The sequence below is a fragment of the Epinephelus lanceolatus genome, chromosome 22 (genome assembly GCF_041903045.1).
Source record: "Epinephelus lanceolatus isolate andai-2023 chromosome 22, ASM4190304v1, whole genome shotgun sequence".
In the NCBI taxonomy this organism is placed as follows: domain Eukaryota; kingdom Metazoa; phylum Chordata; class Actinopteri; order Perciformes; family Serranidae; genus Epinephelus; species Epinephelus lanceolatus.
In genome coordinates this window covers 9,055,876-9,081,769 of record NC_135755.1, presented here as the reverse complement: position 1 = coordinate 9,081,769, position 25,894 = coordinate 9,055,876, and the positions used below count along the sequence as shown (strand labels likewise).

The window sequence follows — 25,894 nt, the reverse complement described above, 5'->3', positions numbered from 1 at the left end:
GTTTTCAGTATGATACGAAAAGGGAGATAAAAGTATACAAAGTGAGGTAACTTCTCCTGGGGAAGGACAATAAAAAGACGTTTTCTCTTTTCCTCTGTAAACAATTACAGTATATTGAATTACAGTGTATAATGAAGAACAGAGTCCTCATTTTTGTGTCCAGGTGAAAAAAGTTTGAATTTATCGACGTGTTCATGCTCAGTGTTCCAACTCTAGTTTTCATAAAGATATAAAAAAAATGTCATTTAATGTCTAAAGTTTTCTACCAAGAGCAGCACTGATCACTGAGAGCAGTTGACGGCGTGCAGTCAGGGCTCTGCCCTCTGTGCTGACACTGGGATTGGTGTGTGTGTAGCGACCCCTACTGGTGAGAAAACAGCAAAGGCCCAGAGGCAGAGAGAGACACAAAGAAGAGACTGAGAGGGAAAAGTGATCAGATAGTGACTAATCTAGATAAATCCATCAGCCTGTTGAATCCAAGCATGCAGTCAATCACGCTCTTACACTGTTCATCACGGTACGTGATGTTTTCATGGAAAAGATTGCCTGTGTTTCAATCTGAGTAATGTGTTTGGGCTGGAAAGAGCAAATCCACCCATCATTTAACATGTTAAATGAGGATAGCCTTGAGTTTTCTGCAGCCCCATTTTCTGCTTTCAAAGCCTCAGAGTGAAACCACAATTATATGTGACACAGTTTAAAAAAAATAATAAAGACCTCAGCGGAGTGAGAGGCCAAAAAGCTGGAAGGTAACAGGTGGTTTTCTTTGAGGCCTGAGACCTTCAGCGCCTGGAGGGGCCGCACCGCTGAAGCAGACCATTGACTGAAACGATGAGGGCCTTCAAGTAACAATTTAGCACCTGGGCGTAGCTTCTACATGTACGTGCATGATGTGTATTCCTGAATAAATGTGTCTCTGTTGTATTCTGTGAAGGTTTGTGATGACGTGGAGGTTAAAAACGACTTTCTCAGTTTCTCAGATACACGTACACAGATATTTTTGAAAACGTCCTGGCTCCTCGCCACCACTTGAACACAGTTTCAGGTCACGATAAAAGATTTTTCAAAACACCAGTTACTGTGTATCACTGTGGACGTGTCAAGCGGAGCATTTGGGAAACAATGACATCACCCACTTAATTCATGCATGTCCACTGTTGCTTTATGTAATGAGCATGTGCCAGAGGCAGCCCTTTTGTTTATGTTTAATGACTACTAATGACACTTAAACTTAGTATTGCTACACTTCTTCACAGATAAACGGAAGCATCTGTTGAGTCCAATGTTATTTGTTTAGTTGTTTGATCCACCTCAGTGTCCATGGTTTAAAGGGGGACCGCCCACTGTAATGACCACTCAAAATTCCGAAGCTTTGTTAGTCTGAAAAATGCCCCACTGGACCAAAGACCCATTTGTCCGACAGCCTATTATCCCAAAAAGCCATGCCAATTGCTCTGGCGTACACACTCCCTGGACTTTGACAACTCAAAAAATGTTGATATTATATTTGTCAGCAACGCGGTGGTTAACATGTGGTTAGATTTAAGCTCAAAAACCTTTTGGTTACGGTTAGGAAAGGTTGGGTTTTGGTTTAAAACACCAACATTTGGTGGCAGAAAAGCCAGGACAGGTTGATAAAACCCAAGGATTGGTGGCTCAAACGCCGCTGGGGAACTCAAAGTAACTGCAGGGAGTGTTTATATTCAGAGAAACTTGACTTCAGAGCAATGGCCGTTTGTTTTTGGGATAACAGGCTTTCGGAGAAATGGGCTGTCGGCCTAATGGGCCATTTTGCAGACTAATGGGGCTTTGGGCCATGTGAACAATTGCATGGCACTGTTTAAAGCCCACCAGATATTAAAGTTTTGGATCAGGACCGCTTAAACCAGAAGCGGTGGGTGTCATGTAACATTTGTTTGTTTTAGGTTTAGCACCCCCTACTGACAATTTCTGGTATGACTTTAGAGTAAAGGCACTTAGGAAACTGCCTCTTCCTTGTTTTAATTGGTGAAAACAAACATGTGACCTGGGTCACGGTTCATTTCGGCCATCTTTGTTTTGAATGCATGCTGGGGAGCCTCTGTGGAGAATGGCCTTTAGAATCTACCTCCATCAGTTCGTGTAAAGCATCGTTTGTAAGTGAACTATTCATTTATATCACGTGACATTACTGATGTAATTATGTGATTATCTATATGTGGATGATTACTTTGTAATGCTTTGTGTATATTTCACTGTCATTACAGTTTCACAAGAACAGTCTGTACTGAGAAAAACATGATGTCTCAAGACATGAAAGTTAAGAGAGGTCAACTTTACTTTTACCCCCCTGAGTTATCATTCAAGCCTCTTGGACTTATTGTTTAGGTATCTGTCTATCAAACATACAGAAGGACAGAATAGGGGGGCAGTTCTGACAGTGGGATTGCCGTTGATAAGGAAAGAAAAGCTTTCGCATGTCTAGAGCATCACTCGTATGTTTGTGTGAACTCTGTCGTCCTTATATTGAAGGGGAATCAACGGTGATGAGATCTCCAGTGGGTGTTTTGAAAAAGATAATGTTAGCCAGTGCACTTTACCTTTTACCTTTGCAGCACACTGACTTTGTTACCTGACATGTTCAGAGTTATCACATCATGTCTGCGCGGGCGCTGGGTATGAGCTGAGATGCGAGATTGTATCCATAAATATGAATTCAAAGAGGTTTGTAGAGGTTAAAGGACAAAGAAAGGATAAATAGAAATATATTATCCCTTTTTTTTACATCGTTAAATCCATATTTCCAGGAATTGTGAGTAAGCTTCCAAATGAGATGTGGTAAAGTCCGGGTGCAGACTTTACTGGACTAGACTCTCTGGAAGTCTGCAGACTTGATGAGCTGTGGATTTGGACAACCCTCAGCGCTTGCAGACTTCCAGCAGAACATGGGGAAGTCCGGATGTTTGTTTTCAGCCACAAAGAGACAGAGAGTGAGAGAAAGAGAGCTCAGAGCAACGTTACGTACTTTCCAAAGACAGGGTCCAGTGTACAGGGGATGTAGTTTTCATGGTCGTTGATGGTCTTCTTCCCCAAAGTGATCTTTACATAAGGGTCACACTGAAATCACAAAGCAGGAGAGAAACTTTCTATTAACGGGGTTTGTTCTCCCATTCCTGTCTTTCAGTTCATTTCTTTCAGTTATCTATACCCATCCACCCACTTCTTTTCATTTGAGCATCCTCAGGATTGTAAGGTATTAAATTTCACCTTCAATCCGTCTCCCTCTCCCTTCGTACCTTCCCATTGGTGTCTTTGGGCTGCAGTCCTTGAGCCTGGATGATGTAGACTCGGACCAGACATTCCTCTATGCCGTTTGGAGGAAGTTTTCTGAATTGCCTGGGGGGAGGGGGGACGGAGGGGTCTTCCGGCAGGGGGTAGATCTTGAACATACCCTGGTTAATGAGGGTAAGGGGGTTTGTGGGGATTCAAAGTAGAAAAGACACAGTTAAATAACATTAAGAGGGCAAATAAAACACTCAGATTTGTGACGTTACGTGATGTGAGGTTTGTTTGAGATACAGTAGAATTATAATTGAAACAGAGTCATTTAACTTTTAAACAACTTCACCAGCTATATTTATTTACAACTTTGCCTAAAAAAATTAAATACCATCTGCCTTTGGTTGCAGATTTGTGGTGTGTTCATGTGACAAAAAGTGGCATGATATGACTTCAATGTGATAAAGGGGACAGACTAGAATGTACAGCTATTGAGCAGGACGTTAAGTAATGCCGAATAACAGAAAGCAACATGAAAGCACCCAACCAGGATGTTATCAGCCCATTAAATGGCCAATAGCTGTGGTTATCAGCCTCATAGAAATGGGTCAGTAGGGGCCTGCTACACCTACTAGTGGATTCAGAAGCCCATTCAGTGGCCTTTACCAGTTTGTCAGATTTCACTTACTTTGGTTTAGGTGCCAAAACGACATGGCTAGGTTTAGAAAAAGATCATGGTTGGCCGTAAATATTGGTTACATGTCCTCTGGGTGAAAGTCCTATCTCCTTGGGAAAAGTTCTGTCTCCGAGGCAAAACTCCTGTCTCCTAAAGTCCTGTCTCTTGTGTAAAAGTCTTGTTTCCTGGTTAAAAGTTCTGACTAGTGTATGAAAGTGTTGTCTTCTGGATAAAAGTCCTGTCTCCTGGGTAAAAGCCCTGTCTCCTAGGTAAAAGTCTTATCTCATGGGAGAAAGTCCTGTCTCCATGCTGAAAGTCCTGTCTCCTGGGTAAAAGTCCTTCTCCTGGGTGAAAATCCTATCTCCTGGGTGAAAGTTCAGTCTCTTAATAGAGAAAGTCCTGTCTCCATGGTGAAAGTCCTGTATCCTGGGTGAAAGTTCGGTCTCTTAATAGAGAAAGTCTTGTCTCCATGGTGAAAGTCCTGTCTCCTGGGTGAAAGTTTGGTCTCTTAATAGAGAAAGTCCTGTCTCCATGGTGAAAGTCCTGTCTCCATGGTGAAAGTCCTATCTCCTGGGTGAAAGTTCGGTCTCCTGGGTGAAAGTACGGTCTCTTAATAGAGAAAGTCCTGTCTCCATGGTGAAAGTCCTGTTTCCTGGGTGAAAGTTCAGTCTCTTAATAGAGAAAGTCCTGTTTCCATTGTGAAAGTCCTATTTCCTGGGTGAAAGTTCGGTCTCCTGGGTGAAAGTTTGGTCTCTTAATAGAGAAAGTCCTGTCTCCATGGTGAAAGTCCTATCTCCTGGGTGAAAGTCCTGTCTCCTGGGTGAAAGTTCGGTCTCTTAATAGAGAAAGTCCTGTCTCCATGGTGAAAGTCTTGTCTCCTGGGTGAAAGTTCAGTCTCTTAATACAGAAAGTCCTGTCTCTCGGGTGAAACTCTTGTCTCCTGGGTAAAGGTCCTGTCTCTCAGGTGAAAGTCCTATCTCCTGGGTTAAAGTCCTGTCTCCTTGGTGACAGTCTTGTTTCCTGGCTAAAAGATCTGCCTCCTGTATGAAAGTCCTGTCTCCATGGTGAAAGTCCTATCTCCCGAGTGGAAGTCCTGTCTCCTTGGTCAAAGTCTTGTCTACTGGGTGGAAGTCCACTCTCCTGGGTGAAAGTCCTGTCTCCTAGGTAAAAGTCTTTTGTTTGACCCATCCGCCACCTCTTCCACTCACCATATATTGCGGACTTTCTTGCAGATGGGAGAAAGTCTAATGAATGTCTTTTCTGGCAGAAAGTTTAATTCCACGGCCTGATCATGATGTTCTCAACCTAAAAACTGGTGTGGCAGGCCCCAACTGACCCATACCTAAGACATTTATCATCACTGATAGCGGCCAGGTCAGCTGACAATAGACTGTGATGTAATGTTATTTACTGAAAAAAAATAAAATAGAAAAATGCAGAATCAAACAAACTAAAAATGACCCATACATAACAGAAAAGAGCAAACTTGAAGCTAACCCTCGAAGCTGGAGCTAATCTGAGCAGAATGTAACTGAACCAAAGTAAAGAAAGACAATGCGATGTAGCGAGGCAAACTGTAATGTTTGCATGCAGCAGAAGATAACACAATTTTTACCTTGAACTCTCCCACCACTGAAGGATCTTCTCCTTCATCCTGAGTCTTTCCTCTGTACAGCTTGAAAGTCTGACAGAAATCTGAGAGACCATCGAAATCTTCCACCTTCTCTAACTCCTGGTCATACACCTGAGGAAGAGGAGAAGGGTTTATCAGATCGTGTTAGATTGTGTTTCGACGTGTTGATAGATTTGTGATGGAGAGAGAGACGGAGAGGGGGATGAAATGAGACTGCAAAAGAGGATAGAATGAAAGGCTGGAGAGAGACAGAGAGGGGGGAAGAGATAGAGAAAAGGAAAAAGATGTAAAAGGGAGGAAGATGAGAAAAAGGAAAAAGGAAAGAGTCATAACATGATTTATTGAGTGTACACATGTATGACCTTTTTACAGCAACATGGCATTCAGAATCTTTAAACAGAAACACACACACACTAACAGTGGTATTTGCGTCAGAACCATCTTTATTTTTAACAGTCTTTATCAGGTTGCCAACAGAACACACAGACATTATTCTACATGGCATCATAGTTGAGTATTGGCCCAGTGTAATTCCACTGGTATTGGATTCAAACTGGAGCCAAGAGGTACTCAACAGTATATTACACTCACACACTGCAGGGGCGCTGGCATGTGCACATACTGTATCTGGGCAGGGACGTCTATGTGTCAGAAGCACAAAAAGATTAATTTGTTTTCATTAGTGATGTTTGTCTACATCAGCCACACGCGCACATTCCCTCATTCTTTTCCTATCACGGAAGAACCACGACCAGTCCCTGAACCAACGAGCTGGAAACAGTGGTTCACTTCAGCACTGGACCAACACCACGAGAAGTGCTGGAGGTGACAAAACTACAACGCTGTCAAGGGTAGGACTGGTATGGAAGCCCATTTCCACCAGTGTGATGGAAAAAGACATTTCCCAGTGAGTCATGATAACTAAAAAATGTTCTTGAAATAATGACCTTGTATCATTCTCAATATTTTCAAAATACTAAGTCCATATTTTAAGATACTAACTCATCATTTCAGGAAATCTCTATTTTGAGATACTAACTTGTTTTTTGATAGAATTTCTCATTATTTGAGAAAGTTACTCATCATTTTGAGATGCTTAGTCATTACTGTATGTCAAGACATCTAATCATTTTGAGATGGTAACTTATTATTTTGAGATACTAAATCATTTTTTAAGACACAAACATAGCATCTTCTCATTATTTGAGAAAACTCTAAGAAACTAAGCCATTATTTCGAGAAATCTCACTTTTCAGTCAAGTCACTCTCATTACTTATAGTAATCGTATCATTATTTGAGCGAGTTGCCAATAATTTGAATTTACTTAATAAATATTTCAAGAAATCTAAATATTTTGAGATACTTAATAATTATTTTGAGACATCTTATTATTTTGGTACATAAAGTCTTTTTTTTATGGTACCAACTCATTATTCTTGAAAGCTTGTCACTGAGATACAGAAAATCTCACTATTTTGAAATACTAACTCGTCATTTCGATAAATCTTGAACTTATTTGGAGATACTAAGTCATTATTTTTAGAAATGGACTCACTATTTACAGAAATCTGATTATTTGAAATACTAAATCATTATATTAAGAAATTATCTCATTGTTTTGAGATACTAAGTCATTTTTTTTTAGAGTTTCTCATAATTTGACAAAGTTAATCATCATTTTGAGATACTGTAAAACTTCAATTAAAAGCTTAGTCATGATTAAACGCCCAGTCCCTTTTACTAGCCTGGTGCAGCTACACATTTTGACAAATACGCACCTGTCTCAGTTAGAGGCCTGGTCTGGTTGCCAAGCAGTTGATTTTAAATGGACTTTAGTCCATAAGGGTCGTCAGATGTAAAGAATCAAAAGGGTTTTTTAACAAAAATTAATTCAAGTTGTGAGTATTGCTTTAACAGTTTGTGTCAGTATGCTGGGTGCCATAAATCACTCCCTCCGTGAAGCGGAGCTAGATTAAAAATAATGATTCATAATTACCTAAATCCTAATTTTCATACAAGTAATGTTCACACTGGTTTAAACAAACAATTTGATTATATTTGCCGATCTTTGCTGAGCCACAGTTTTATGTAAAAGGAATTAAAAGCCTGTCCCAAATATAGGCCTGTTGATTTCAGCTATTTAAGCAAATAATAGCCCAGGCTATTATTTGAAGTTTTATGGTACTTAGTCAGTATTTCAAGACATCTTATCATTTTGAGTTGGTAACTAATTGTTTTGAGACAGAAACTTCTTATCTTGAGAAATCATCTCATTATTTCAAATGTAAAACTATTAAAAAAATCTCACTTTTTTGAGATACTAATTTATTATTCTGATAATTATTTTGAAGAAACACGGTTATTATTTAAAGAAATCTCATTATTTTGAGATACTTATTCATTATTTTGATTAACTTAGTCATCTCATTTTGAGTCATTAAGCCACTAGGTCTTTTTTTTTTGAGATACTAGGTCATCACTTTGAGAAATCTCATTATTTCAAGAAATCTCATTATTTTGAGATTTTGAAAGTTTATTATTTTTAAAAATCTGAGTCAGTGTTTCGAGAAATCTCACTTCTTTGATACTCCTTTAATATTCTGATATACTAAATTATTTCGAGAAATGTCATTACTTAACTAAGTCATTATTTTGAGACATCTCATTATTTTTAAATACTAACTCATTATTTCGAGTTATCTTAACATTATTTGATTTTCTCACATTTTTAAGAAACTGAATCATTTTTTAAAGAAATGTCATTATACTAACAAACTAACTAATTTAAAATAAAATACTAGGTCATTTCTTTGAAACACGTTATTTGAGAAAGTTTCTGTTCTGTTGAGTTACTGAGTCATTATTTCCAGAAATGTCAGAAATGAGTGTTCATTTTATACCTTCAGGTAAAGAAATAGAAGGAAGTTTGGTTTTATTCCAGAAACTTGTGAACAGCCACCGAACATGAAATTGTCAGTGTACCTCATGTATAGGCTGAGAAATGCCCTTTTTTGAAACGCATTTGTTTTACACAATATATGCCTTTGTGGTGTTGAACAATGTTGGACAGCTATGGACTGAACATCAGTATAAATTTTTGTGTATTTAAACTCTGTCTTACATTGTCATATTTGTATTTTTAATTCATTTTTTATGTTTGTAAATGAATAGTGTATGTGTACTTCTGTTTGCAGGCTCGCTTGCCTTGACTTGCCCCTTGAGGGATGAATAAAGTATTTTCAATTGAATTGAAAACATAATTTTGCAGTGCCGTTAAAAAATAGAGCTGTCATTTCTTATTTGATGTACAATTTGTGGTTTTTGTAAGTTATGTACATACCAGGGATACTGGCTTCTCCTCCCTCATCTACTGTAATGTCTTTGTAATTAAACAAAGGCAACAAAGAGGTTAGTTAGGAATGAGAGGAGGAGGACGATGGGAGGAACGAAGGGTATATGGGCTATGATTTGGGTGGAGATGGGGTGAAAGAGTTGGAAAAGCAGGGTGAGGGTGGAGGGGGAGGGGGGAGAACCAGCGAGAGTGATGAGGGGGGATGATGTAAACGAAAGAGAGGTCTGGAAACAGCGGTTCATTTCACTACTTGAGCACCAAACCCAGTACCAGGGGAGAGGGGAGACGGAAAGAGAGGGGAGAGGGTTTAGACAAAGCACGAGGGGTTGTAGGGTTGATATTAACTGACTTAACATCCTCTTTCTTACAGTATAAATACATCCATCCTACAAAACACAGTCCAATTTATGGATTAGAAAAGAGGGAAACTGCCTTATTTGCAGTCCCAGGTGTCTTGTCAACAGTTTTACAGACATCGTTTTTATAATGGAAGTCTATGGAAAACACAACCTGATCTCAAAAGAATATGTGAAATGACCACAACCTCTTAACACCACACAACGTGGTGGTGGCATGTAATGTGTTAAAATTAGGTGCCAGTACCACAGAAACAATGCCAATGGAAAGTCAATTAGGATCATTTTCTGTGATTGACACACAAATTCCCTGGTTTAAAACACATCATGCAATGGGCGATAGTCAATGTTACGACCCCATAGATAGTATCCACCTTATTCCTATAGAAATGACTGTGGGTAAAACTTCCGATATGGTAAGTCTCAGTAGCTAATCTTACTACTACTTTATATTACTAATATCACTGAGATCTGCTGCTAAATCTGGCATTGTGTTTTACCCAGTAGAAATTCAATAAATTAGCAATTATAAAAATGTGTAAAGTGCATTGTTGGTAAAAATTCTCAGTCATCCAGGTCATGGTAATCCTATGTACCATATCAGAGGGTTTCCTAAAGACATTTCACCTCTCATTAAAGAGGCTTCTTCAGGGGCGTCGGTGGCTTAGTGGTAGAGCAGGCGCCCCATGTACAAGGCTGTTGCCGCAGCGGCCCGGGCTCGACTCCAGCCTGTTGCCCTTTGCTGCATGTCACTCCCTCTCTCTCTCCCCCTTCATGCTTATCTGTCCTATCAATTAGAAGCTTAAAAATGCCCAAAAAAATATCTTTAAAAAAAAAAAAAAGAAGAGACTTCTTCAGTTGGATGAGAGTTGAAACGTCTTCAAGAGACTCAAGTTGCCTACGATATACAGCACTTACAGCCGGGCTCCACCGCACATGTCAGTGGCGCGACACGTCTGCAGCGTGAGTCCCATAGCAGCTTGCCCCCCTGTTAATCAATTACAGCGGCTCCACCGGCAACGGGAGCGGGACCTGTCTGTCTTGTCACACTACGCTCCCCTACGCGACCCTCCAGCAGATAAAAACTACATGAAATAGTGTGCTAAACGAGCACAATGTGTTTTTAAATGAATAAACCATTATCAGAGGTGATATGTGATGACTTTTTTTTCATGCATTTACCCATGTTTATCCGTGACATTGTGTAAATGTCTGTGGCAGACATTTGAAATTGAGTAGATGACAAACAGTACAGTAAACTTGTAGATAACTCAAATATATGTAATAACTTTGGTGGAAAATGCTTTAACATTTCATGCAGCCTACATGCAGCCTCTCGGCTCGGCAAACGGTAAACAACCCAGCTGGCTTCTCTACGTGTCGCTTCCATACGCAGTCAGTGGAGCCCAAATGAATACGCCGCGACGCTACACTGACGTGACACTTATGTTTGCAGCCAGTGGAGCCCGGCCATTAGGATGTAAAGTATGTTGTTAAGGCACACGAAAAGAGTATTAACTGGTAAACATCATGTTTATTTATTTTAGATGGAGCTAAAATTAATTCAGAATTACGCTAAATGTTTGTTGAATATGTTAACATATGTTTATGAGTCGTAAGAAATCATAAAGTATCTTTTAAAAGATGTAGATGTTTACTGTAAGCTAGCCTGGGCTCTGTGAAATTGAACAATATGCTACTGTAGCAAGGCAAGCTAGTTGCTAACACACTTGGTTAAAAAGGAAAACCGGCACATTGAGACGGCAGTCAGAGATGACAGAGGTAATAGCGCGTCATCCTGTCTGAGGTGTAACAGGTGCTGTGTTCATGTTCATTTCCAAATCACTCTAGAAAAGACGATTAGCGCACTGTGACCACTGGAAAAAGCTAGTAAAGTTGCACCCATAATTCACGCAAGGTATCATGGGGGCTGAGAATAAGGTGGATAAAGAGCATGAAAGTATGCGTTGGGAGGAGGTTGGGTGGTGGCTGGGTCAAATAAACTTGGGACTTTCACCCAGGAGACTGCTGTTTGTGTCCTTTGTGAAACTGAAAGTCAACCTTGACTTAATTTAACTTTACGTAATTAAATTACATTCATCTTACAAAACACTTACACCCTGTGTGTGACAAAAGTCAATTTAAGCAAAACCACGATCTTCTTCGAGTATTTTGTCCCCTGAAGTAGTTTTGGTACATAAACCTAAGAAACTGTGACCGTTTTACAATGTTAATCACATGTTTAAAACCGCAACCGTTCCAGCACATGATTACACATTAAGTGCTCCAACCACGCAATGTGGTGTTCAGAGGTTGTGGTTATTTCATGTATTTCTGAGAGATCAGGCTGTTTTTTCCATAGACTACCATTATAACGCTAATGTGTGTAGAGCTGTTGACAGGACAACTGGAACTGCAAACAAGGTCAATTATCACTTTCATCCTTAAAGAGTTTAAATCTGTAGAACTTTCCCACAGTCTAGAAAAGTGGAACATGGAAGCCTCCCAGGGTGGGAAGGCCCTTCTGTGTGGAGTTTGCATGTTCTCCCCATGTCAGCGTGGGTTTTCTCCAGGTGCTCCAGCTTTCTCGCACAGTCCAAAGACATGCAGGTTAATTGGTGACTCTAAATTGGCCAGAGGTGTGAATGTGAGTGTGAATGGTTGTCTGTCTCTATGTGTCAGCCCTGTGATAGTCTGGGTGTACCCCACCTCTTGCCTTGTGATAGGTCTGGTAGACTCCAGCCCTCTGCGACCCCCAGAAGGATAAGCGGTTACAGAAAATGAGTAAAAGAATGAATAATTACATTGGTCTGTTGTTGCTCTATCAGCTGGCTGCAGTTGAGATGAGACAGGCCAGTTCACACCACTGCAACTTTTCTCTGCAACGGTCTTAAACTTTTTTGCCCAGTTGCAAATCTTTATTCTGAATGAGGCTTAAAGCTCACATACTGTACACAAATTCATAGAAAAACTCGAGTATGAAAAGGGTAACTTGGCATTTTTAAAGGGGGTTATTAGTTCTCTCAGTTTGGATCAGCTGCACTGACTCCTGAAATGAACTTCATGCTTGTGCCCACAATCTCTATTGTATAATACATCTTCCCTCCTGTGAGTCAGAAACTTTAAAATCGACTGAAATGTACCTATTGGTGAAAAAGAAAGAACATTTTACAAAAATAATGTTATCCTGCTTGATATTTGATTTTTGCATGAGTAGTGTGGAGCTGCAACTGATCCGGTAGCACCTGTATCTGAATCTGAATGTATCAATAAACCGATGAAGTGATCTTGGGGTAGTGATGTAGGAAACAGGACAGTGCACTTCAAGATATCTCCCAGTTTGCAGGATTACATTAAAAATAATAGATGTAGGTGTTGTTACACATAGTGGTACCAAAATGATGTATCACAAAATAATCAAACCTAACAGTCAAGCCATAGCTGATGAAACCATGATTTTTAGTTACCTCTGGTACCTTATTTTGTGCTCATCAGGTCTTTTCTTTTGCTTCAAGATTCAAGAAAGTTAATCATAGAAAATAGCTTACTCACCCTCACTATTCCCATTTAAAGACCGATCATACAACAGAAAGCAACAGAGGTGATTACTTTGGAATATATGATTTGTGTAAAGGTGAAGCTGAGGTTGAGGAGGCTTAGAGGTGTGAGAGCCTTACAGAAAGATGGGATGATGCAAATGAAAGACAAGTCTGGAAACACTGGCTCACTGGAGTACAACAAATCCCCATCCTCCTGCACCAAACCCAGTTCCAGGGGAGTAAGTTAAGGGAGGGAGAGAGGGGAAGGAGGGAGGAGGAGGTGAAAAGGGACAGAGAGAGGTGAACCAAGTCATAACAAGGATGGAAACAGCGGCGTCTTTGTGACAGAAGAAAAACAAACCAATTCTACTGTCAAGGAAGAAAGGAGAGAGAGGAAGGAGACTGGAGGAAGGAAAGAAGAGGAGAGGTGAGGAGGGGGGGGGTGAGAGCGTGGAAGGAGAGCGGGGTGAGCCAAGGACAGAGAGCTTCTGACTTTACTGAAGGCAGAGACAGGAGATTGAAAAGGACAGAGGAAGAGATGAGGTGAAGTTGAGCAGGTTGAGGCAAGAGAACAGGAAAAAGAAAATTGGGTTTCAGGTGGTTTGATGTACCCTCTGGCAGCCATATTTGTGCATGAACTCAATTCTGTAAAAGTAGTTTTCTGACATATCTGATTATATTAAAAAAAGGTTTAATCAATTTTATGTTTAGATCATTTTTGAAAGCCGTTGCAGCAGCTGTGACGCACTAATTCATAGGTGTGTAAATCACCAGTTTCATCCCGATATGATGTTATATTGATATCTTTGGAAAACATCATATCTCAGGAAAGAAGAGGAATTGGTGACACTAATCTTGGGTGTCCCTCTTGAAACTGTGCTGATTAAGATCTTGTGCTGCCAGAGGGAAGATGTGTGTCAAGCATTCATGTTTTCACATGTATGTAGGAAGAATGTGACTGATGCGTAGAGGTGTACAGCCACAGGGTGGTATTTCTAGTTTCCCCCTGTTAAAGTGTCTTTTTCTGAAGGTAGTTTTTCCTTGTCCACTGTAAGGGTCCAAGGACAGAGGGTGTCTCTATGTTGTACTCATTGTAAAGCCCCCAATGGCAAATCGTGATTTGTGATATTGGGCTATACACTGATCAGCCAAAAATATTAAAACCATTGGCGGGTTAAGTGAAAAACATTGATCATCTTGTTACAGTGCAATATTCCATTGGGAGACCTTGGGTTCTGACATTCATGCGCTCCACCCACCCGAACAGCGTTGCAGAACAAGTAAGCCCCCTTTGGCATTGGCACCTGTCGATGGCGTTGCCCCCCCCCAGCAGGACAATACACCACGCCACACCACAAAAACTGCTCAGGTATGACCCGAGGAACGAACAAAGAGCTCAAGGCATCAACCTGGCCTTCAAATACCCCAGATCCCAACCTGAGGGACATGCTGGTACCCCAGAGGTACCCCAATCCACGGTGGGTCCTCCTTGGACCGGACTCAGCTTTCACCTGTCAAGGCATGAACACAGGACCTCTGGAGGGTGTCCTGTAGTGTCTGGCACCAACGCATTGGCTTCAGATCTTTTGGGTCCTGTGGGTTGTGAAATGGGGCAACAGCACGTCCCACAGATGTTTGATCACACTAGGATTTGGTGAATTTGGAGGCCAGGTCAATGCCTTGAGGTCTCTGTCCCGTTCCTTGGGCCATTCCTGAGTAGTTTTTGTGGTGTGGCATGGCCGACTGTCCTGCTTGGGGGGGGGGGTGTCACTGCTACTGGGGAGTGCCGTTGCCATAAGGCGGGGTATCAGGGCTGCACTGGTGTTTAGGTGGGTGGAGCATGTCTGGTGGCAACCACATGAATGTCAGAACCCAAAGTTTCCCAACAGAACATTGCACTGTCACAAGATGATCACTGTTGTTCACGTCACCTGTCAGTGGTTTTAATGTTTTAGCTGATTGATGTATAATTAAAACTGAACTGAATTGAAAAAATGTCGGTACACAAGAGAAAATTGCTTGTTTTTCTTCAGCAAAAAGACAAAGAACTTACGCTGAAATGAGCTCTATTCACTTGGACCAGAGTCAATACTATAATGATGTGACTTTGTATTTAATTTATCCACTCAGAAAGTTGATTTAATGCATTAAATAATTCTTAAAGATCAGTTTTAAAGAGTGTCTACTTCATCTTTCAATTTGCTTTTACTTAGATTGTTACCCTAATCATCATCTATGCTGGAGGGACCCTTGGGCTTTTTCATGGATCTCTCATTTGCCAAACTGGTCATAATATATTTAGCCATTTCCATAGCTCATTTTCTTGCAGACCTCCATGATGGCGCCAGAAGAAAATGCTAAATTGATGATGCAACTGCAAAGCCTCTGCAGCAGCGGGGGAGGAGATGGAAAAAGAAACAGAAAGGTGACAGAAAAGAAGGCGACAGCGGCAGAGCCGAGAGGAAAGGTGAGGATTTTAAGAAAAGAGAGAGTTTACCTCGGGTCAAAGCGAGGCTGGAAACTGTGCCTCAGCTGACAGTAGCAACCCAGAGACCATGGAAGGGGCAGAGGGAACAGAGGAGGGCGAAGAGAAAGGAGGTGGCAGCCCGGGGTGAGCGGAAGGTAAAGGAGGTTGGAAAGGTTGGAAACAGTGGCTCATTTCCCTGTGACAGTAGCAGATCTGACTAAATGGGGTTGTCAAAGGAAAGAAAGGAACAGGAGATGGGAAGAGAGAGGAGGAAGGGGGGGGGTAAATAAAAAAAAGGAGGTGCTGGCACAGAGTAGGAGGAGGGGAGAAGTGAAAGTGAGGCAAAGCGACGATGGAACCAGCGGCTCATTGGTCATTTTGCTACTTTCCATCCAACTGTCAAGTGAATTTTGAGCAAAGTTTTGAAACGTCGCAAAAAACTCAAAGGCGACTTAGATGTGTTTCCATCAGCAGGGGTGAAACCATTTAATAAGCTTCCTGAATGAAAAAATACGCCCACTTGAAAAATGGAAAGAGCCTTTCAAGGGTCAACGACTGTTGGGCAAGCTGTTATTGTTCTCCATTGTGCCATTTAGTTTCAGCCTTATTTTAATGTTTTCATCTGAAGAAGACGACAAAGAAATGGGCTTCTACATGAGAGCATGTATGGCATGGCCTTTCTGGAACATTTCTGCTGGTTAGAAGGTCATTTTTTCAACATGTTTGCATGAGATTGATCAATATGTTGGTTTTTTTCCACTGATGATTCCAAAATTGATCAGAAAAGCTTTTATGGCGCAATTAAAGGAGCAGTGTGTAGGATTTTCAACCAGTTGAAACTTCTCCCATGTGCCCAGAGTGAACTCCCGGTTCCTTCAGTGTTTGTTGTTCAGGAGGTTTTTATCATGAGCCATATTAAGGTCTCCTCCTGAATAAAGCAATTTACCATGACAAATCAGTGTTTCTCTAATGCTGTTTGGCATGTCGGAGAAGGACCGTTAGCCCAGCACCTGCTAATGTGCGCTCACTTTTTGTCTCTGACAACTTAAGATCTAGTCGTTGTACCATGAGCCTAATTATTCACAGAGGTCTCTTCGTCTCCAAAACAATCAGACCAAGTGATTTAAACCAATGAAAACACTTGATAAAGCAGTTTCACGTTTAAATAAATCTATTTTTTCAGCACTGCTCGACGTGGACGTTGGAAGACGTTGAGCTCGTTGACGTGCTCAACGTCTTCCTGGAGAAGGTGGTATATGATGCTGTCACCTAACTACACCAAGCATGCTCAGAGGAAGACTGTCAGTGCTACTCAAAGTCAAGGATGCTTCCTTGGTAGGACAGGTCCTTCCAAGTTGGGCCCTACAGAAGCTAGGCAAGACTCCTTTGGGCATTGGGTGAACACACACTGGAACAGGCTAGCAAGTACCCAGGTGGGCGTCACCAAGGAGGAACCACCTTCAATTCCAGGAAATGGTGCATAAAAAAATATGGATACTTCGTGCTCACTGATGATACACACATGCATCCTTGAAAATTCTCTGAAGGACGGACTCCATCCTTGGTAGAATTCAAATGATCCTTGACATTGGAACAGTCCTTCGGTGGCGTTTGATGAAGTAGCCTGCTTGAAATTCAGCCGTTTAAGGATCCTTCCCGGACTCTGAGAAGCGCCACATGACGGTCATGGATGTGGATGGGCATGGATTAATAGACCCATTCATAATTAAAATACTAAAATCTGTTCTGCACAATGCATTGTCTTGGCAATCTCTTATAGGTCACACAACATTAGGCTCTTCAATATGCCATTAATACTTTTTTTTTTTTTTGACATTTCCCATCAGGTATTGGCCGTTGATGTTGTCATCTGAATGGAGCGTGAGATGGATTGGCAGTTTGGTGTGGCATCTGCAGTGATGCGGGTGCTGCGTTGAGCTGAGCAGGAAGGCAAAGCTTTCGATTTACCGGTCCATCTACGTCCCACCTCTCACCTATGGTCATGAGCTTTGGGAAGTGACTGAAAGAATGAGGTCGTGGATACAAGCTAACATTTCTGTCCCGTCTTGTCGTCGAAAATGACACATAAATTTCGTCATATTTTTTATAATCAACATCTACTTTTAAATGTTGATATAAGAGGCGGAAATGAGTTTCGTCTGTGGGGTGGCTGAGCTCAACCTTAGAGATAGGGTGAGGAGCTCGGACATCTGGAGGGAGCTCGGAGTAGAGCCGCTGCTCCTTCACGTCAAAAGGGGTCGGTTGAGGTGGTTCGGGCATCTGATCAGGATCCTTCTGGGCTCCTCCCACTGGTAGGAGGCCCCGCGGCAGACCCAGAACACACTGGAGGGATTATATATCTCATCTGGCCTGGGAACGCCTTGAGGTCCCCCAGGAGGAGCTGGAAATTGTTGCTGGGGAGAGGGACGTCTGGGGTGCATTGCTTGGCCTGCTGCCCGCGACCCTGGGTAAGTGAATGAAAATGGATGGATGGATGTTTTCATCTGCTAGACAACTACACGATACCAGCAAAAAGCTGGCATATGGCGGCTAACGTTAACCCTGGGATGAGTTTTTTTTTGGCTTTTTGGCCTTTATTGGACAGGACAGACAAAGTGTGAAAGGGGGAGTGAGAAAGGGCCGCTGTGGCAAGGACATGCCTTTGTACATGGGACACCCGCTCTACTCACTGAGCTCCTGGGCACCCCGTGATCCTTATTTTCAGGATATTATGCACAAAGAACACAAACTTATTATATTTTATTCCATTTATATCAATATATCCTCCTAAATCTTACACACTGGACCTTTGAGTCATCAAAATATTATTTTCAAGCTCTTGTTCAGCCTTTGGATTACATGTATGCATGTAGGAAACTAATATTGCAGCTGCAAAAGCTCTATGAAGTGAAGAGAAAGGACATAAAAGAAATACAAGAGGACAGAGTTAAAGCTGCTGCACTGATGTGAAATGGCTTTCAAGGGAGAGGTTAGAGGTCTCATTTAACAGCAATAAAAAAGGCCAAATTCTGACATGATTAGTCATTTGTTTGGGCATCAGACAAGAAGACTGACGTGTGCTCTGAGTCCCGGTGGAAGGAAAGGTCGGCGCTTGGGCCGAGAGAATCGGGATAAGGGTTGAACAGAGCGTGGGCAATGGCAGAGAGGCTCCGGGGACGGCGGGTGAACCGTGGCAGACTCAGAAAGAAAAGGAGACCAAAGACAGACGACAGCTGACGTGATCCCTCATTTTCGGGCTCGCCAGCATCGGAGTGCGGCCTTTTCCCCCGATTCTGTCCCACTGCGGCGCTCCCTGAGAGAATTCAGCACGGGTGAGTCATCGCACTTGTTCGGAAAATGGCCGGAATGTCACGGCGCCGCGCTGCGAGGACAGGGCATGAGAAGAGAGGGGGAGGAGGGGAGGGATGGAGGGATGGACTGATGGAGGGAGCTGGCAGGATGGCAAAAATGTGATTTAAATGGTGAAGTTTGAAGCAAAGCATTTAAAGAACATGGAACAAAGGGCTGCACTGTCTCCATCTTCATCGTGTTCACCTCAGTCGCTCTTCATCTGTCTTTCTTTTCCTTCATGCTGCCTTTATCTTTACCCTCTTCATCTTCTGTCAGTGTTTGTTCTGCTTTTTCTCTGGTGTTTTCTCACCAAACAGACACATGGATATGACACGGAAGTTTGTTGTTGTTGTTCCTCATTATTCTTTCCCTGAACAATTATCAATCAAACTAAAATATAATGACAGTGTGCTTTGTCAGAAAACTGTTGCACAACAATGAAGACAACAGAAAACAGATCAATGTCAATTAATCAACAAATAACCATGAAAGTAATAAATATAACAAATGTAAACCAGAATGACTCAACAGTTGTTTTTGTGCCATTAATTACACAGAAGTAATGTGTGAGAAATGTTTCACATCCCAAGAAGGAAACCTCCCTGTTACCTCAGAGAGCATAATTTATTAGGATTTTAATGAGGTAGTGGATAGTTGGCTCCTGAACGGTGTTGCCATTCAACATTCTGGGACACACAGGTCACAGATTACACAACTATACCTGCAAGTGGTAACGCTGTGTAGTCTGGGGTATAGCGTTATCACTGGTGGGCCACATTTGAGATGTCACCAGCACTTTTACAAAAAACAGACTGTGATCAAAATAAAATGCAAAGCAAAAATATGCAGCTGCACAACGTGTAAATGAAGAATGATATGAAAGAAATAGCGGGGGTGTACGTTAACTTTTTGCACACAGCACTGGAGCTACAGAGGTTTAAAGGTTTGCAGCACAGGACACTAACATGAGTATAAAAGTGTCAAGTAGGTTTGACAGTTAAAAATTTTGTGGCCATAGTTAAAAAGCTGTTTTTCATGGCCTTTTAAAAAATGAATCTAGTGCCGTATCTAATGCTATAAAGTGGGGATTTTATGCGGGGATGCGCAAACTCTGGCTCGGAATGACGTCACCAGAGCAGCTTCACTTCTGTACAGTGGAGGTACGTGACGCGTCATCGATCAGTCTATAGCAAAGACACATAGGCATAAAAACCCTCACAGTGGCAACGTGTTAAGTGAATCTTCTATTTTCCGACTCTCTTACCTTCAGCGTGTCGTAGCCTCTCTCCAGGTACGTCCCGTACTTGTTTTTCTCTCCGGTTGAGGCGTAGAACTTACTCCACCAGTCCATGAACTCCTCTTCCTGTTGGTCAAGTGTTCAGAGGTTAGAGGTCGGCAGATAATCAATGTACAAGAGGTGCTGAATCTCACTGGAGCTTGTTAATGAAGATATTATTCTTATATTTGTGATGAAAATAACTAAAATGAAATGCTGTTTTAGAAGCCAGTCACTGTGAATTCTCAAATTCAGCACATCACCTGTGACATAATCTAATTAGATGGATCCAAACTGTTGATTTTTATCACATTGTTGTTTTAATTTTTGCAGTGGATAAAGCTCCACATCTTATTTATTTTCATATAAACTGAGAAAAAATTACTTCAAAGTTTATGTTCTCTGTCACCAAAACATCGGTGGCTCCTGAAATTGACCCTACGTCATTAAATTTGCTGAACATCTTGACTCCTGTAATGACCTCTGTCCTGTAAAACCGATGGTACGCCCTGCAGCGAGGTCTGTTTGCTGTCTGTGGAGCAGCGCACCGACGGGCTCAGAAAAATAACCCGCTTTTCATGATTTTTCCAATGATCGCATGGCAGCGTTACGTTGGCCAAGTCACGTCAACACAAGTAAAAACTGCCTCTGGTGGCTCCGTGGCATTAAGGTCATGGTATATGGGTGTTCTGAGGCAATGGAAACGGGCACCATCAGGATGAGAGCAGGCATAAAGTGGACAAAACCAACACGGACATCAGAGGAAGCATGTTACGGCCAGAAAAACAAAAATATGTATGTTTATGTATGAATGAAAGGAATCGCTCAGCAGCTTTTCCATCTGTTAATATTCTGCAGGCACACAGACATTGTCTTTTCCACTTCTTATATCCTTACTAAACTGGGGCAGATGGGATAAAAACATCCTTGACAGATGATCATGCCTGGACTGAATTTATCTGAATCTGTCGACTGTGTTTAAACGAAGCTGTTTTGTCAGACTGTTGCACTTGTTTTTTCTCTGAGAACACGATGGTCAACACCGCTGACTAAACGCACTGACCTCAACTTGTCTGGGGACCGTGGCTTTGATGTCTGCCCTCCTTAGGATTGGGAATTTGGTCACAATAAGTCCCAAGTTTTGGACAGGATGGCCAGAGTCGAGCGCCAAGTCAAGACAAACAAGTCCCAAGTCCAATGATTCATATCATGTAATTCTCTTCATTAGGCTTCTTCTAAGTGAAATCACATGTCATTGGTGATAAAGTTTTTCTCTAACTTAAAACTTTCAGACTCACCCACACCTCTGTAGTTACAACTTTGTTACAGAGCGTTACTCTGAAAATGTAATACATTACTTGTCACTCTTTGAAAAGTAGTAATCTCCCCAAAATTCAGATGTGTCGACCTGTGTCTCACCTTTGGTGTGGTGTATTTCCTGGAGCTTAAAGTTGCTGTGGTGTCGGTTGTACTAGCCGAGATGATTCAGACCGGAGGTTTGATGACGTGTTTTTGGCAGTTGAATAAGTTTTAGCACCACGACCTGCAGCACGTGCTCTTATCAAAAGGAAAGTAATTGGAATATTTTGCTGCTATGGTAAGTCTCTCTATCCTCCAAACTAGCTTGCCGCTTTGTGACGTGCCTGCAATTACGAAAATTAGTCTGTGATGATTGTAATGAGTTGTTTGGTTGTGGGGTAACTGTGATATTATTACTGAAATTTCATCAGTAATCAGTTACATTACTTGTTACTGGAAAAAAAGTAATATTATACAATAACACGTTACTGCCCAACACTGTTTGTAACTATGCTAATAACTAAAAAACCAGCCTTGGGACCAGGGGCGCAACGGTACGAGATTTTCAATGTACGATAACCGCCTCAGAAAATAATGCGGTTTCACGGTATCACAGAATGACCCTCAAACGACTGAAAAAAGAAAGGTTATTTTTAGTTGAATGAACAAATATTTTATTACATTAATTGAACCTTGAAACCATTTTGTCTGTTTGGAAGTGTAAAAAAAAAATCTTTCCTTTGAAAATAATGGGGAGAAAAAATAAAAGGGGAGATGCTTTGTCTAGTTGGATTTTTTTTCAGTATTGTAGACAAGCAGATGTGCACGCTATGATAAGCGTCAACTTTTAAATCATGGTATACCTTAAAACTGGTATATCGCTACAACCCTACTTAGAACTTGGGATGGGTATCGTTAAGATTTTATTGATACTACTGCTCTTATCGATACTCGATATCAGTAAATTCAGAACAGGATTATTGAATATTTTGAATATAAGTAATTGTTGCCTCTGGAGCAGCAACAGTATTTTTTGCAACCGCAAAGTCACTATATGAATAATATTCCTGACATCACAACACTAAGTGAAGTTTCAATCATCACTTATGAGCCACTCTCAATGTGTCTCATTTTCAGTGTTTGGAAGTTTCTGGGCGTGCACCCCCACAGCGCTCAGGTGAGCTCAGGGCTTTATAAAAAGGTGGCGACCAGGTGCCAGACTGTAAGCAGCAAGCATTCAAGAGAGACACAAAAAAAAATGCAAATACAGCGAAGCGAAACGTCAAATCAGAATGAATCTGGGGTTGGCTTTTGCTTTCAATGGGTGCGGTTACATGATGGCTTCTCATTTGGAATGAAATAAATCTGAATGAAATCATGCGGAATTAAAGTCTTTCCAGGTAGTTTACATGGGAAATATTCATTCCGAATTAGGGTTTACACGGGAGATCAGTTTAATTGCCTTTATTCAGGTCCTCACAAGGTTTGCTGCAAGGAAGGTTTCTGATTGGATAGGGGGCTGGGCGGATGTTACGTGTTTACGTTTACTGTAAGAAAACACTGTAGTCCTCGCTCCGGATAACAAGATGCTTGACGACGCCGTTCTTAGTGCCTTTTTCGGGCTCGTTTTGCTTATATTCTTGAAGCAGCAGTACGACAACAACCTTGTTCTGCTAATGCTTCGTCTGTTGAGGAGGAGAAGGGAGGTAGAAGGTCGAAGAAGGGAGATAGAAAACCGATTTGGCTTTGGCGATGCGCTATATATGTGCGCTATATACGTCATTGCGCCAGAAGGGCAAGGAAATGAGCATGCGCAGAAAGACCGGAATGAACGAGTGTATACAAATGCGAGAAATTCTTTCATTCAGAATTAGAAACGGAATATTCCAGCCCCTTACATCAGATTGAATTTTCAATCGCATTGGCCATTTTCATTCCGAATTAGGTGTTTACAAGATCACTTTTAATAGGAATGAACTTTCATTCTGAATGAAAAGGGAATTAAACTGTGCATGTAAACCCACTCACTTTCACTTTATGAACAGTAGTCCCCAATCCTGCATGGAATACCTTTAATAAATAAATACAAATTCATAACTTGTGTAAATTTATTACATTATTACTCTTCCTAAAATGGTATTACATTTGAGGAATTTAGACAGTTTAGCACTTGGGACTTGACCTGAGACTTGCCTGTTCTGACTTGGGACTTGAGTGCAAAGACTTGAGACTTAATTGTGACTTGCAAAACAATGACTTGGTCTCACCTCTGGAATACGGACAGTAAACCTCAGGAAACACTTTTTCCAGAAAGACGCTAAAACGCTAAATGAGAGATTGCAGGAGGGGAACAGAGACTACGAGGAACGTTCGATAACTTATTAATCATTCTTGCAAAAAATGTCACAAATAAAAATTAGTTTTTATAGAAAAAAAACCCCACTTTGCACCGCTGCATTATGTCACCTCTCAGTGAAATCAGAATTCTGCAAATGACCACGTTCATATACGATGAAATAAACTTACCCACTGTAACATCTAGTGTCGGCATTAAGAGTAAGAGACAGGTCAGACAGGCATCAAATTTCACCACACACTGACACATAAACGCTGACAAAATGCAACCACACACTAAAATAACAGGATTAAAACACACATTAAGGAGCTTTTCAACACATTTCATAATACTTATTCTCATTACACATTAAGGGGTTTCATTCCAAAATGAAATTTGGGGGAAAAAAAAGAAATAAATCCCTCTATTACGAAATGACTGCTGGCACCAAAGTAAAGGCCGCTAAAGTCTTACTATTACAGCTATGAGTCATCCCGAGCGCTCACAATGTCGTTCTGTTTTGGAGGATAAAATATCTTTGTTTTTGAAATGTTGACTGATGGCTTTCTGCGGTTTTGGATACGAGTCATTTTGATTTATAGGATGTGATTTTTGGGGGGGAATATATAACATCTTTGAATGAAACCCTGTTATGTGTTTTTATCAAGTATGAAGCTGCCTCATCCATCAAACTCACTAAAAGTCTGTTCACATTGGCAACGTCCAGCGGTCCGTTTAAACATCAATTTTTGAGCGTTTTCTCACAGAAATAAAAACTCGGCCTGTCTGTCTGTCTGTCTGTGTTGACGGCAGCCCGTTGGCCCTGACGCAACGAGGAAACAACGACTACAAAGATGGGGAATACCGAGGGGACAGATCAAACTACCAGCCCCTACCCCTTCACACACACACACATATACACAAAAACACACACTTCAGTGCGACCCGTCCCCGCCCTGCAACCTTCAACCCTCCGAGGAACACTCGAGCTTAAAACACTCATGACGCATGTACCACTTTTTCCTTTGTGTGTGTGTTTTAGTGGCATAAATGTAGAACAAAAGTGCTCTTATGGCACCGGGCTGGTGTGGAATCCCCTTTCTCCTACTTCCCACAGACACACACACAGAAGGAGGGGTAAACTATGGAATTCCTCATTTTTCCAAAGTGGCAGCATGGCATGGAAAAGGGCAGCACGTGGAGTTTAACTAGGACATGACACACACACACACTCACTGTGTCTGAGGCGTGAAGTGTCTGGTGTGTGTTAATGTGCCCTCTGAGTGCAGCCGGTGCCAGGCATTGATGACAGGGGCGCCAGAAACTGTGTGTGTCAAGGTGTGTTCACTCACGACTCCTGATTCAGACAGATTAAGGTCGTCGGGGGAGAGCGCTCCAGACTGGTATTTAGTGCAAGAGATCGAACACACACACACACACACACACACACACATGCAGTGGTCTGTTCAGGGTGTCAGTGTGGTTTGCAGCCTATCATTACGCCCTGCAGGGAAAGCCAGGCTAACCAAACCGAGACTGGCACTGCCAAGAACTCTGCGAGCAGAGCGACTGGATTTACATAAGAGCTCCGAGCTGCTTCATAAAATGCTTTTTTGTGGGGAAATCCCTTCCACAGCAGTGAAAGAGGTCAGAGGTCAAGGCAGCAAGCCCCTGAAGCTGGAGGAGGCTGAAGGAAAAATTCACTCCAGACTCACAGAAACCAAAACTGATGGAGTGTTTGGGAGCTTTTTGTTGACAATTTATCACCAGGAAGTTGCTGTCAAACAGCCGACAACGTGTAAATACCAGTGATAATCTGAGGCAACTTCCAGGAGGCCGAAGTTTACTGTGTAGTAGGAGCTGTTGCTCGTCACCTCACCTCACACTGTTCATTGTGGCGTCATTTCTTGGAGTATTTTCAAATGCTTCATATCCCTAAAATCTCTCTAACCTCTCTAAAAGGTTGTGTAAGTCAATAAGCCATACTTATTGATAAAAGCATTGAAATTATGTCATAAATCTAAAAACATACAAAAATCAGACGTGAAAAAAAAACAGCGTGTTGATCCAAAAGATTTCTACGTGTAGAATCTTGATAAAAATACTTCTCAACACTCCATAAATTATTTTTACTATGTGCAATTTTTAGTTTGTTTCCCCAGTGCCTACAATGGTATTTTTTGGCATTTCACATCCCTAAAATCTGTACAACCGAAAAACTAACAGTTTATATCAGTCAACAAACCATAATAATTGATAAAAAATATTGAAATTGTGTCATAAATAATAAAAAAGAATACAACAGACATTCCTAACGACCTGCTACTTTGCTCCTCTGGTGCAACCACACA

The 25,894-nt window shown here is 41.5% G+C and overlaps 1 protein-coding gene across 8 annotated transcripts in view; it reads right to left on the bottom strand.

Moving 5' to 3' along the window:
• dysf (dysferlin, limb girdle muscular dystrophy 2B (autosomal recessive)) overlaps positions 1-25,894 on the bottom strand; it is a 152,210-nt gene that overhangs the window by 31,590 nt on the left and 94,726 nt on the right. For all 8 annotated transcript variants that reach the window (XM_033609246.2, XM_078164808.1, XM_078164807.1 and 5 more), the window contains 4 exons: positions 19,898-19,996; positions 5,550-5,678; positions 3,276-3,431; positions 3,005-3,096 (listed from right to left, as the gene is read on the bottom strand). In XM_033609246.2, the coding sequence (XP_033465137.2) occupies positions 3,005-3,096; positions 3,276-3,431; positions 5,550-5,678; positions 19,898-19,996 (476 nt within the window). The remainder of the gene's footprint in view (positions 1-3,004; positions 3,097-3,275; positions 3,432-5,549; positions 5,679-19,897; positions 19,997-25,894) is intronic.